The sequence below is a fragment of the Lepus europaeus genome, chromosome 13 (assembly GCF_033115175.1).
Source record: "Lepus europaeus isolate LE1 chromosome 13, mLepTim1.pri, whole genome shotgun sequence".
Taxonomy (NCBI): Eukaryota; Metazoa; Chordata; class Mammalia; order Lagomorpha; family Leporidae; genus Lepus; species Lepus europaeus.
Genome location: NC_084839.1, coordinates 88487384 through 88502213, shown reverse-complemented (window position 1 = coordinate 88502213; position 14830 = coordinate 88487384). Strand labels below are relative to the sequence as shown.

Genomic DNA, 14830 nt, shown 5'->3' with positions numbered 1-14830 from the left:
CTAATATGAAGGTCTTCAAAAAGTTAATGGAAATGCAACTATGAAAAAAGTATGCAGGGGCTTGGTAACTTTTGTACAGCAAAATAAACTTCACTATGTTGTCCCACGAACGTTGAGGTACTTGTATATTTAAGGAGTGTGACAACGTTGATTTTAAAAACCCTATCAGTTTGAAATTTTGACCTAATGATTTACTAGACCATTTTTGTTATCAAAAATGTTTTTTTAAAAAAAGGGTTTTAGCATAAGTATATTGTTTGGTTATTGTAAAATTCGAGGTGAAAATACCTTAAGAGGTGGAATAGTCCTATAACTCAACTTTCTACCAAGCAAAAATCAGTTAAAGACAGCTTAGGTGCCTGCCTTATGCAGCAGGTTAAGCCACTGCCTGTGACCTTGGCATCCCATAGGAGCAATAGTTTGCTTCTAGTCTGCTTCACTTCTATACAGCAACCTGCACCTGGAAGATGGCCCAAGTGTTTGGGCCCCTACAACTGACCTGGGAGACCTGAGACCTGAATGGAGTTCCAGGCTCCTGGCTTAGCCTGGCCCTAGCCCCAGCTGTTGATCATCTAGGAGAGTGGGGAGTAAACCAGCTAATGAAAGATCTGTGAGGCCGGCGCTGTGGCTTAACAGGCTAATCTTCCGCCTTGCGGCGCCGGCACACCGGGTTCTAGTCCCGGTTGGGGCGCCGGATTCTATCCCGGTTGCCCCTCTTCCAGGCCAGCTCCCTGCTATGGCCCGGGAAGGCAGTGGAGGATGGCCCAAGTCCTTGGGCCCTGCACCCGCAAGGGAGACCAGGAGAAGCACCTGGCTCCTGGCTTCAGATCAGCACGATGCGCTGACCGCAGCGGCCATTGGAGGGTGAACCAACGGCAAAAAGGAAGACCTTTCTCTCTGTCTCTCTCACTGTCCACTCTGCCTGTCAAAAAAAAAAAAAAAAAAAAACAAAACTGTGAAACTGTCTGCCTTTCAAGTAAATAAATAAATCTTAAACAAACAAACAAAAGCTTAATGAAAGGAGTTTTGTTTAATTCTGAAGTACAAAAGGAAATTGATTAGAAATTTTGGTTAAAGTGCCAGACACAAAATTCCATTGGTATTGCCCTGGATTTCAGTGATTAAACATTGGGAATAGGATACATGTGGTAGCTTCTACCCTCTGAGAGTTCCTGTCTCTTAGCATTCTTCCCCCACTCCCCCCTCCAGATTTATCTATTTTATTTGAAAGGCAGAGTTACAGAGAGAGCGGGGAGAAAGACCTCCCATCTGCTGGTTCATTCCTCAAATGACCACAGTGGGGCTGGGGCTGGGGCTGGGGCTGGGGCTGGGGCTGGGGCTGGGGCTGGGGCTGAGCCTGAGCCAGGCTGAAGCCAGGACACAGGAGCTTCTTCCAGTCTCCCACGTGGGTACAGGTGACAAAGCGCTAGAACCATCTTCCACTGCTTTCCCATGTGTATTAACAGGGAGCTGGATTGGAAGTGGAGCAGCCAGAACTTGAACTAATGCCCATATGGGATGATGGTGCTGCAGGTGGTGGTTTAACCCACTATACCACAGCACAGGCCCCTCTTATCATTTTTAATATACACAATAATAGTATGAATCAATTATTACTCTTAAAGTTGAGATTCTTTATTTTGTCATGTATTTTTATTTTGCCGTTTTCAAATTGTGGAAATTGAGAATCCTCAATTCATGTTACCTTCTAGAAAAGCTTATTAACTGACTTGCAATTTGAGAAAGCCTTAATAATTCTCTGTTAACAGAGGGGGGATAGTGATAAATATTAAAGTCATGAGAAATAAAATACTGACAAGTCCAGCTCTGTGCTTACTGTTTTTCTCATCCGACTCTCGTTTGGATTTTTTTTTTTTTTTTACCTCTCGATTGTTGGCCACTAATTTTTAAAATTACAGATGTAATTTCATGGGTAAAATGTCTTGTCCTTAAGTGTTAGATAAGATCATATTGTAGTAAGATCCCTGAAATGGAGACAGAAGAAATAAACTAAGAAGACAGGTGATGTATTGTTGGTGAAATCCTGAGTTTTCATAAAGCTCATATTCACCAATTATCAAACTAAAATAGTATTGCTATTCTGTTTCAGCATCAAAGCTGGGCGACTCCTGTCCTGCATTCCGTATCAGCTGTACAACAAGCAGTCCGCTGTGCAGAAAAGTCTGACCTTCAGTGCTGTATGTAAACCTGAGGATCCCCTGCCAGGTCCAAGCAGTATAGCCAAACAGTTCAACAACAGGGTGTAAGTTTATCTAGCTTGCGAATACTACATACCTGATGTTTAGCAAAGAAGATAGAAAAAATACAAGCTGTAGCCTGTAGTAAACTTACTGAAATAATGTAAGGGTGTCTTACCTAAAAACTATTTTATGACAGAAGTTTCCTGAAATGTAAACAAATTTTTCCAGTTATACTAGATTTTGTGTGAAATGTAATGAATAGTAATTTTTTTTCAGTTTCCTGAATATTATTTCTTCATAAGTAATTTGACGTGGAGTGTTACTTTCACAGAAGACTGAACTAACTACACAACCATACTTTGGTTGTATGCCTTGTGTATAAAGACAAGATGTTAATGTTTCTAGGTTTTTTTTTTTGACAGGCAGAGTGGACAGTGAGAGAGAGACAGAGAGAAAGGTCTTCCTTTTTGCCGTTGGTTCACCCTCCAATGGCCACCGCGGTAGTGCGCTGCGGCCGGCGCACCACGCTGATCTGATGGCAGGAGCCAGGTGCTTCTCCTAGTCTCCCATGGGGTGCAGGGCCCAAGCACTTGGGCCATCCTCCACTGCACTCCCTGGCCACAGCAGAGAGCTGGCCTGGAAGAGGGGCAACTGGGACAGGATCCGTGCTCCGACCGGGACTAGAACCCGGTGTGCTGGCGCCGCAAGGCGAAGGATTAGCCTAGTGAGCCGCGGCGCCGGCCTCTAGGTTATTTTTGAAAAATCGGAATTTGTATCTATAATTCTAAATATACAAGTATTTTATATTAATAATAGTTTAGTTGCTGAAGCTGAGTTACAGAATTGGGAGTGAATGTAGACTTTATTTGATGTGATTTATCTCATTTTTTTTAAATACTGATTTAACCTTTATTCACAGTAGTCCTGGGCAGATTGGTTTCATAAGTAATTGGTGTGTTGCCTTAACTTGTATATCAGGTATTCATTATCATTAGTCTTCTTACTTATTAAATTGCTTGCTTTGGGAGTTTGATTTTTTTTTTGTTTTCCAAAAGATCAGAAGTTAATTAACGTGGGAGGATCCAGAATCACTATGTTCTCTAATTTCTGTGGTTATTGGGTATTTAACTTGTATTCACTTAACAAGCATATTGGGGTGTTTTTTTCTCATTACCTAAAGCTTTTGCTTTTTTAGATAATGGTAACGTATATAAGCTGATATCTGAAAGCTTTTCCATAGAATATATAGCTTCACCTTTTTTTCTTACACTAATTAAAGAGAAAATAGGTATATTTTCAAATTCTTCTTTTTGACAATTTTAGGAAGAATTTACCTATTGAGTTTTACTTTTTTTTTTTTAAAGATTTTATATATTTATTTGAGAAGTAGATTTAGAGAGGGAGAGACAGAGAGAGGTCTTGCATCCATCCACTGGTTCACTCCCCAAATGGCTGCAATGGCTGGAGCCTGGGCTAGGCCGGGTCAGGCGGGGCCGATCTGAAGCCAGGAGCCAGAGGCTTCTTCCAGGTCTTCAACATGGGTGCAGGGGCCCAAGTACTTGGGCCATCTTTTGCTGCTTTCCGAGGGCATAGCAGATAGCTGGATTGGAAGAGGAACAGCCAAGATACAAACCGGCGTCCATTTGGGATGCCTGTGCTGCAGGTGGAGGCTTAGCCCACTACACTGCAGTGCTGACCCCATGCTTTACTTCTTGATAGATTTATGCTATTGCCTAATAGTTACTTATCTACCAATGATATTTCCAGTATAGCTACTTTGCAGTTCTTCATTCATCCAGGCTTAGAAACTATAGAAACACAAGAAATATTTATTAACAATATGTTTTCTTGACTGTATGCTTTTCTGTTGCATGTGTTACTGTTAAAACTGGTACCCATATGGGATGCTGGCACTGGAGGCAGTGGCTTAACCTGCTATGCCACAGCACTGGCTCCTACTGTTAAGATTTTTTTAGAAACATATTTTTACACAGAAAACTGGATGTAATATTTTTTTTTATTGATTTTTTTTTTTTTTTTTGACAGAGTGGATGATGAGAGAGAGAGAGAGAGACAGAGAAAAAGGTCTTCCTTTTTGCTGTTGGCTTACCCTCCAATGGCCGCTGCGGACGGCGCATCTTGCTGATCCGAAGCCAGGAGCCAGGTGCTTCTCCTGGTCTCCCTTGTGGGTGCAGGGCCCAAGCACTTGGGCCATCCTCCACTGCCTTCCCGGGCCATAGCAGAGAGCTGGCCTGGAAGAGGGGCAACCGGGATAGAATCTGGTGCCCCGACTGGGATGCAGGCACCACAAGGCGGAAGATTAGCCTGTTAAGCCACGGAGCCGGCCTGTAAGATTTTTTAAATATAATTTTTAGTGGTTTTTTTTTTTTTTTTTTAGCTATGTTCAATTCACTTTATAAATCTGGGTTTTTTTTTTTTTTTTTTTAAGATTTATTTATTTGAAAGAGTTACACAGAGAAGGAGAGGCAGAGAGAGAGGTCTTCGATCTGCTGGTTCACTCTCCAGTTGTCTGCAATGGCTGGAGTTGTGCTGATCCGAACCCAGGATCTAGGAGCTTCTCAGGTCTTCCCATGTGGGTTTAGGGGACCAAGGACTTGGGCCATCTTCTACTGCTTTCCCAGGTTATAGCAGAGAGCTGGATCATAAATGGAGCAGCCAGGACTCTAACTGGCACCCACATGGGATACCACACTGCAGGCTGCGGCTTTACCCACTACGCCACAGTGCCAGCCCCTATAAATCTCTTTGAAATGTTCTTAAGGACTTTTTGCTTTTTTGATTTCTGTTTATCGCAACGGACAGACTTTCTTTGACATGTAACAAATTAGATTTTCTTTCCTTCCTCTATTAATCCTTTCCAGTTTTGTCTTCTATCTTCCCTCTCGCTGGAGTGATCATCTGTGTGGATTAGATCTACTCAGAATTGGCTGTTATGTTCTGTGAGATGGTTAGCCAGAGCCCAAGCCTACCTAGCAGTGGGTGGCCATGTTTTGTATCTGACTTGTCTGCCTTTTCTATGTAGTCAGTCTGTCGTTACTGATAAACCAAGTTGTGTTAGAATGCGAGACGATAGCCAGAACCTGGTAATCAGTGGTGTTCTGGCCTGTGCCCTGGCACTGTCATCTGGATTGTAACTAGAAGTGTACTTAAGCTGTGGACATTCTCAGTAGAATGCATTATTGCCCTGGAATGCAGGGTTGATTCTGTTGCTTAGATGATTTTATCTTGCCAGTCAACTTTGTTGTTACAGAGCATTACCAACACCATGTAGAGGAACTGGGATGTGAGTTTAGCCTAAGATTTATTATTTATGAACTTGTCACTGGGAAGCTTGGTTCATATTGCCTTGGATTACCCTGGCATCTTAAATATATTTCTTATAAATGAAATGCCATTTTTTTCTTGTCAAAAGTGTAAGCATTCTCATTCTTCTAGGTGTAAATTTTATTGAGTTACCCCAAACATTTACCTGGTTCTTATTTTTCAATCTGCTTGTAATAGCCCTGTTGATGGGTTAATTGGAATTTTTTTTAAAGATTTATTTTATTTATTTGAAAGAGATACAGAGAGAGGTAGAGACAGAGAGAGAGGTCTTCCATCCGCTGGTTAACTCTCCAGATGGCTGCAACAGCCGGAGCTACACCAATCCGAAGCCAGGAGCCAGGAGCTTCTTCCGTGTCTCCCACATGGGTGCAGGGGCCCAAGGACTTGGGCCATCTTCTGCTGTCCCAGGCCACAGCAGAGAGCTGGTTTGGAAGAAGAGCAGCCAGGACTTGAACTGGTGCCCTTATGGGATGCCGGCGCTTCAAGCCAGGGCTTTAACCTGCTGCACCACAGCACCGGGCCCCGGTAGTTAATTTATTTGCAAGTCAGAGTTACACAGAGAGAGGAGAGCCAGAGAGACAAGTCTTCCATCTACTGGTTCATTTCCCAGTTGGCTGCAACGGCCGGAGCTGTGCTGATTCGAAGCCAGGAGCCAGGGGCTTCCTCCAGGTCTCCAATGCGGGTGCAGAGGCCCAAGGACTTGGGCCATCCTTCACTGCTTTAACAGACCATAGCAGAGAGCTAGATTGGAAGTGGAGCAGCCAGGTCTTGAACTGGCAGCCATATGGGATGCCGGCGCTTCAGGCCAGGGCATTAACCCACTGCGCCACAGCACTGGCCCTGGTATATATATATTTTTTTAAAGATTTATTTTATTTATTTGAAAGAGCCATACAGAGAGAGAAGGAGAGGCAGAGAGAGAGACAGGTCTTCCATCCACTGGTTCACTCCCCAACTGGCCGCAACCGCTGGAGCTGCGCTGATCTGGAGCCAGGAGCTTTCTCCAGGTCCTCACACAGGAGTAGGGGTGGGCCAGCCTCCATTGCCTTCCCAGGCCACCAGCAGAGAGCTGAATCGGAAGTGGAGCAGTTGGGACTCGAACCGGCGCTCATATGGGATGCTAGCACTGCAGGCAGCTCCTCCGCCATGCCACAGCACTGGCCCCCAGTTGGTAGTTTTTTCCTGATTAAAACTAACTGCCCTCAGTACTTTAATCCTGTTATGGCATTATTGGATTTATGATGTTGAACAGTGCTTTACAGGAAAGCTAAATTAAACTATAAATAAGAATTCAAATAAAGTTTTTTAACCACTTTTGTGGAAGTTAATCATAGTGTGTTAGTTTAGCAAATAGTTACTGATTTTGTAAATGCCAAGCACTGTGCTTTGGATATTTGGCATTCAGAGCTTACAGATTCAATTAACATTTTGTGGTTAAAAACAATTAAAAATAGTTCATTTTTCTTCAGCTATGAGTAAGATTCCATCATATTTCTTCTTTTGGACTCTCTGAAGTGGGGAAATAAGTCCCAAAACCTAAAAGACTGTGTTCTAGAATTTTCCTAGTAACCTTGCTACTGTGATTTAGTGAAGAATTATCGTTTGTCAGAACAGAACGAATATAAAGTTTTTGCTCAATTTTCAAGAGCTTTTTTTCCCCTCCTAACTTTATTTGAGACAGAAATAAAGATTTTTGTCCTAATTTACTCCCCAAAGGACTACACCAGGCAGAAGTGAACCAGGGTGAAGTTGGGAGCCAGGAACCAGAGCACAAGAAAATGGGGTACAGGAATTCCACCAGGTGGCGTAACTGCTAAGCCAGTAACCCACTCCCTGACTTTGCTGTTTGTAAAGAGGGCAATAACCAAGTGTTTATCACTCCAAGAAAAAAAATTTTTAAGAAAAAAACTGTTTAGCCTCAAAGACATTACTAACTTAAATAATTTTTTTTTTTTTTTGCTTTAGAAATCACATAATTAAGAAGATTGAGACAGAAAATGAAGTCAAAATCAATGGAATGAATAGCTGGAATGAAGATACAAGGAATGATTTTAGCTTTGTGGATCTGGAGCAGACCCTTCCAGGAAAGAACCAGAATGGAATCCTGCAGCCCAGAGGCAGCAGTGCCATTTTTAATGGACACACTCACAGCTCTAATGGTGCCTTAAAGACACAGGATTGCTCGGTGCCCCTGGGCAGCAGCGTTGCCCGCAGGCTGTCTGCAGACTCTGGCCGGGAGAAGGCCGCTGAGCAGAGCAGCACTGATTGCCAGGACTGCACGCCGCCGCCGCCGCCGCCGCCGCCGCCGCCGCCGCAGAGCACCAGAGGCGCAGATGCATTGCAGAACCCTCACAGAACTAGTTCTCTCTCTTCATCTTTGCACAGCAACATTAAAATCAATGGTGCTCACCATTCCACTGTTCAGGGGCCTTCAAGCACAAAAAGCACTTCTGTAGTACCTACTGGTAGCAAGGCAGCACCTTCAGTGCCATCCAAACCCTCAGACTGCAATTTTATTTCAGACTTCTATTCTCATTCAAGACTGCATCACATAGCAACGTGGAAATGTGAATTGACTGAGTTTGTCAATATGCTACAAAGACAAAGTAGTGGTATCTTTCCAGGAAGGGAAAAGTTAAAAAAAATGAAATCAGGCAGGTCTGCCCTTGTTGTAACTGACACAGGTAGATACTTACTAAAATTGTTTTTCTTAAGAAGCGGTCATGTTTGATCCTTATCCTTCTATCTTTATGCCCTTATATCATCATTGGTATTCTAATGAATATTGAGTACTCATAAAGTCTCTGGGAATGTCAGGTTTTACATGTTACAGTAAATACTAGATTGTGGAAAGTTTCCTTATTAATTTTTTTAATTTTAGATTTAATTGTGGCGCAGTAGAAATTTTCAGGTAATTGGATAATAACACGATTGGGATTCTGAGCATTCTGTTGCTCATGTAGACCTTATCAGTTGTTGAAGTTTTGAACTGTATAAATCTGACATGTTTTAATTCAGTGCTTAAACTCCTGTAAGAATGAAATTGATTTGGTAAGACTAATTGTTGATTTCTAGAGATTACATCATAGTGATTTTTTCAAAAGCAAATAACTTTGACATATAACTGCTGTAATTATAGTGGAAAACTTATAGTGAGATTTAAGTATTTTCACATTTTAAGTAGATCCGCTAATTGTATATTGTTTTGTTGTACTTTCCTTCTCATCAAAAACAAACCCAACAGTAAGTGGGCTGTATTTTGGTGCCAGTTATTATGAGTTAATATCTGGTTGAGGGTTTAGTTGGTTTTTTTTTTTTAATTATAGGGTTTTTTTTTTTTTTTCTTAAGAGGAACAGATCTCAGGCCGGTGCCATGGCTCAATAGGCTAATCCTCCACCTAGCGGCACTGGCACACCGGATTCTAGTCCAGGTCGGGCGCCGGATTCTGTCCTGGTTGCCCCTCTTCCAGGCCAGCTCTCTGCTATGGCCAGGGAGTGCAGTGGAGGATGGCCCAAGTGCTTGGGCCCTGCACCCCATGGGAGACCAGGAGAAGCTCCTGGCTTTGGATCAGCGCGGTGCGCCGGCCACAGCGCACCAGCCTCGGCAGCCACTGGAGGGTGAACCAACGGCAAAGAAAGACCTTTCTCTCTGTCTCTCTCTCTCTCACTGTCCACTCTGCCTGTCAAAAAAATAAAATAAAAAATTTTAAAAAAAGGAACAGATCTCAGAGATTATCTAATATTACCCTTTAATTCATAGTGGTGGACACTGAGGTAGAGAGAGAAGCTCCTGGTTCTGCCCTAGTAAGTGTTAGAGACTCTTGGTTTGGATTTTTTCTGTTATCTTTGACTATGTTTGATGTCTTCCTACATTGTGGCTTGGCCTTGAAACCTGAAGGTTATTTTTTTTTTCTCCAGAAATCTTTTATTTAAGATATACAAACTTCATGCATTTTATGAATACATATTTAGGAACATAGTGATTCTTCCCACCTGGTTATTTAATTTTGAAAGCTTCAAAGAACTGTTATGAGTTAGTTCCAAGAATGTGAATAAAGTGAGAAATTATTATATTGCTTAAAAGCATTTAGTAGATATTTGGTTTATGCATTCTGAACTGCGTGAACATGTAAAATCATTAGTTTGAGTTGTTTGCATTATGTAATACAGCAGAATTGTGATTATTAAGATTTTAAATCATTTCTCATGATGAAAATATGGAGGGTGGTAAGGACATACATGGTTTTGGAATTCAGTAGCTTAGCCTGCGTCCACATCTTGTCTTTGCTCCTCTGTGTGGCAGAACCATGGGCAAGGCTGCTCTCCTCCCACAGCCTTGTTTCCTTTCTGTCAAGGAGTGACTGCCTCTGCTCACCTCATGAGGTTGTAAGCTTAAGAAAGATAGCATGAACAAAGGTGCACTGCCTCACACATAGTGAGAACTAGATCAGTGTCATCCCATTTGCAGTCTGGCAAATGGAGTGGTCCACAACTTATTAGAGGGTCGATCTTAAGTTTTTGAAAGCCTATTATAAAGACTATTCTCAGGTTCTAAGATATTCTGAAACCTACCAGAGGAAAATTCCTGTATGAGGTTCCAGCTCTACACATCCAGAGTCCTTATTTCCAGGATTTAGGTCTCTTGAAGGCAAAGGATGCGACTGATCAAGGAGGAAAAGTCTGGCTGGGACCGGCTTAGGGTTAACATAACCCTCATGAAGGGTGTTAGAACCTGTTGTCCTGCAAAGAAGACACCTTTATCTCCTTAAGTGTGTGTCAGAGCTGTTTATAGGAGAAAAATTCCATTGATATCCAGATTATTGTGGGTTCTTGTTTTTTAAGATTTATTTATTTGAAAGGCAGGGTTACAGAGAGGGAAAGAGAAGTTTACTAACCACTGTTCATGCTGCATCCGCTTGGGGTCCCCCACATGGGTGCGGGGGCCCAAGCACATGGGCCATCCCTTGTTTTCCCACGCACATTAGTAGGGAGCTGGATCAGGAGTGGAGTAGCCAGGACATGAAACAGTGTCTGTATGAGTGTGATGCCGGCATCACAGGGAGCCGCCTAATCCGCCGTGCAGCAAAGCTGGCCCCAGACTGTTTTACATAGTATTCCTGAAGTACATCTACTCAGACCGGCAGCATGGTAGTTTTTAAGAATTCTGAAATCAAATGAAAATGAATGTCAGCTCAGGATGTGTTAAGAGAAACAGGTTATAATCTGCAAAATGGGTGATAAAATTGCCTACCTCATAGTTTTTGTGAGGATTTAATACACATAAACATCTATCACACCTACCAAGCACTGGATGATAGTAGTCATTTTTACTGTTATTTTGTCAAGGAATGTTTCGTAGACTCTAACAGTGCTCATGAAGCATTAATTAGCTCCCTGTAACTCCAGGTATGAAGACACTTTGATACATTTCTGTAAACCAGCATTATAGAAATAACTTTACTATAAGCTGTGTACAAACTATTTTAGGTAGAGGCTTAATTTTTAGAGGAGGAAAGCATGGTGTCTTCAGAATTGATTTGAAATTATGTTTGGAAGCAAATTAGATTTCTGTGAAGGTAGTAGAAGTTACCTGAATAAATAGAGTCTGTATTTTTAAAGACTCCATTCTGTTTGTAAGCATCTTTTAAATACAGTTCTAACATTTACTAGACCTACTATTTTTATATATTAAAAAAAAGTGGTTTGGGGTTTGAATACTCTCTTTTTCCTTCCAGGAAATATGTCAGTATTGAGTTCACCCAGACATCAGAGCTGTATAATGCATGTTGATATGGATTGCTTCTTTGTGTCAGTGGGTATACGCAATAGACCAGATCTCAAAGGTCTGTATCCTTGTTTGTGTTTTAAGAAAATTGATACATTGTTAACAAGTATTCTAAGAGAGAACACTTAAGAGATTGTTTTTCCTGCTTTGCCTAGGCCAGTTGAGTTCCTGTTCGTTTTTGCTCCCCATTATTAAGAACAGTGTAGAAGTTAGGGAGCTCTCCATTCTTGTTGCAGAGAGCAACTCTACAAGGAGGAGTATTTCTCTTCAGCTTGTCAATCTAAGATTAACACAGGCAGGGGACTGCATTGAGTGTTTTCTGTATTTCTATTTATAGTTATTTCTCCCTTATTGAGTGGAAATGTTAACGGCAGCCCTGTCTTTAAAACTTGGTTCACTAGGCTCGCTCTTGAGTAACTTGATTAAGTGTCCTGATGCAAGTGAGTAGAATCATTTTGTATTACTGAATTTTGTTAGACTATGTCAGATTGTTTAGGCAGTCTTTGTTGTAATGAAATCTCAGGTGTTTGTGTGAACTCATCAAAACTTTTTGAAGTACTTATTCTGGATTTTTCAGTAGTTATTTCTGTCTGAAAGAAATTAACTATTAGTATTTTCTTCTGAGAGTCAGTCATTCCCCTTAAAAAGAGAGAATAGCTAATTATGGCACAGAGGCTGCTGAGTTTATAAAAGGGCTTTATTTTTGTCATACGTATTTGCTGCTGTAGCTCTGAAAGGAGTTTTCAGAATGCTTAAAAATTAATTTTAGCCCTCAAGAGACCTTTAATGCATTGTTGGGAGTTTTTCCTTTGTACTTACAGCAGATGGTTTCAGTAAATACATATAAATCATCTATGATATTGCTTTTAGTTATCTTGTAACTTAACACATACACAACAGAAATGAAAGTAATTTTGTAATGAAAGCAAAAACCTAAGGGCTGTATACTTATTTTTTTCTATTGTTGTGAAACTGAAAGATGAATATAGATGTTAGCCCATTTGTCTAATTTCAGAACTGTAAGAAGTGTTTTATATAAGTATGAATATAGATTTTAGTTTTTCTTTCTCTCTCCCCTCCCCCAGTCTGACTCTCAGACCTGAGTTGGCTATTTTGTATTGAAAGAAATCAAAAAAAACTTTAGAAAACTAAGTGACAGTGATATGTTTAGCTTGAACAGATGTATCAAAATTATCGCAGATAATTTTTTTGTAGAGTGCTGAAAAGGGTAGATGATGTTTGCATGTTGATAATCTTTAAAGATAGTAGCTTCTTTAGAGGTAAACACCTTAATAAAGCCAATGTTGTTAATAACATTTCTGTTCTTAGATGCAGACTAAATTTATTCTGCTCGTCACAGGAAAACCAGTGGCTGTGACAAGTAACAGAGGCACAGGAAGGGCACCTTTACGTCCTGGCGCTAACCCCCAGCTGGAGTGGCAGTATTACCAGAACAAACTCCTGAAAGGCAAAGCAGGTACAAGTGAGCTCTCTCTGAAAAGTCATAGTGCTCCTGTGATGACTTCTAGATTTGCTGTTGATCCTGTTACGGAAATGAGAACGGAGTTGCAGTAATTAGCTTTTCTTCCATTCGAGGGTTTTAAGGATGCCAGTGATATTTTAAAGCAAAATCTGAATATAACAGAAATGACTTGTTGTATAGTTATTCTTCGTTGAATTGGATGGTGATTTCTTTTGGAGCAGTGAAGAATGTTTTAAATGGTGTGATTAAGCTTACCTTATGAAAATCATGGACATCTTTTTGTAGAAGTTTCTATCTGTGTACACTTAGGAGTTAATTAACTAGTTATTTCGTAACACCATCACAATAAGGACATTGAAATTTATGTTCCTCAAAATTTATGTAATCATTCTCTATGTCCTTTATAGAACCTATTTCATTTGAGAACATTTTCTTTCTTCTCTGGGGTTTTAAATTTTGGATATTGGGGCCAGCAGGTTAAGCTGCCACTAGTGATGCCGGCACTTCATATGAGTACTGGTTGAAGTCCTGGCCACTCCACTTCCTATCCAGCTTCCTGCTAACGTGCCTAAGAAAGCAGCAGAAGATGTCCCACATGAATGGGCCATTGCGACCATGTGGGAGACCCAGATGGAGTGCCAGGCTCCTGGCTTCAGCCTGGCCCATTCCTGGCCACTGAGGCCATTTGGGGAGTGAACCAGTTGAATAGAAGATTGATCCCTCTGTTTCCCTCCCCTCCTCCATCCTTCCCTCCTTCCCTCCCTGGAACTCTGCCTTTCAAATAACTAAAAAAATGGATATTAATGCTAATTATAATATTAATTAAGATTTGCATGTTTTTTTCCCCTGAGAAATGTTTGCTTAGAAATTAAATTGTTTGATCCTGATTGGTTTCCGCATAATGACTTGGAAGACAAAACTTTTTAAAAACTTAGCCTTTCAGAAAAATACTAATCAGAAAAATGTCATAAATTAGGTGTGCAGTGGAATGGAAGGTATGTCATTTGGTTTTATCACAATTATTTCATTTCTATAGTTAAAAAATATTGGACTTACTAGAAATTACCTCAGTGAAAGTAAGGCAAAAGGAAAGCCAGTAGATGTTTATGAGAACTTACTTTGGGATTAGGGTCTTTTTGTCGGTTGTGATCATCTTGTTAACATGGTATTAACATGGTATAAGTGCAAAAGAAAAAAAATTTAGGTACGTATTTATACCTTGTGTATAGATACATTTTACAGATTTTTCTAAGGCTTTTCCTTGTCATTAAAAATCTTTTTTAAAGATTTTGAGATTTTAGAATTCTGCATGTTATGAGCAGTGGTGTAGCTGCTTGTTGATTGAGTTATTGTGGTGTGGGTTGTTTCTTAAGTATTACTAGTGTGGTTTTGTCGTAGGTTGGTTTCTCTTGTATTTTCTATGTGGTCTTATCAGAAAGATCAAATATTATATTCTAGGAGACAAGAAATACGTAACTTTAGGAAGTACACAATACTTGTCACACAGTGGGCACTTACTGAATGAGAATGTTGGAAAAACTACTTGTGTATGTTGTTCAGCATCTCAGTTACTTGGTGCTCAGTCTGGTGGGTGGAGTCATGAGTTTGTGACACTCATCCTGTATGTTCAACAGCGTATATTTATTTAGAGTTTTAACCTTGCCAAGTGTGTTTTTTGAGTAGCAAGAAGTTAGTCTTTGTTTTTTATTCCTTCACAGTTCTTACTACAGGTGGTTTATTAGCAGAATACCGGCATTGGTTATTTAGTTTCTCTCATCAGCTTAGCCACCAGGTTTTCATAACATCTTGATGTTTTATAATTTCACAACCCTCTTCATTGTTAAATTTGGTAAATTTAAGGAGAAATACTTAAATTTCACTTGACTGTTGAAAATTGTAAAAAAAAAAATTTTTCCTTTCACTAGAAAAGTTGAAATGTGAGACTTAATACTAGTGCTTTAACTTTGTCATTTACTTTTACACCCTAAGCTTTTTGACCCATTAAGAGCTTACCAA

The 14830-nt window shown here is 40.6% G+C and overlaps 1 protein-coding gene across 5 annotated transcripts in view; it reads left to right on the top strand.

The window, feature by feature from the left end:
• Positions 1-14830, top strand: part of REV1 (REV1 DNA directed polymerase) — an 89613-nt gene that overhangs the window by 46290 nt on the left and 28493 nt on the right. For 4 of the 5 annotated variants that reach the window (XM_062209950.1, XM_062209949.1, XM_062209951.1 and 1 more), the window contains 4 exons: positions 2111-2263; positions 7512-8230; positions 11282-11389; positions 12692-12808. In XM_062209950.1, coding sequence (XP_062065934.1) covers positions 2111-2263; positions 7512-8230; positions 11282-11389; positions 12692-12808 — 1097 coding nt within the window. The remainder of the gene's footprint in view (positions 1-2110; positions 2264-7511; positions 8231-11281; positions 11390-12691; positions 12809-14830) is intronic. The other variant, XM_062209952.1, reaches the window with a different exon arrangement.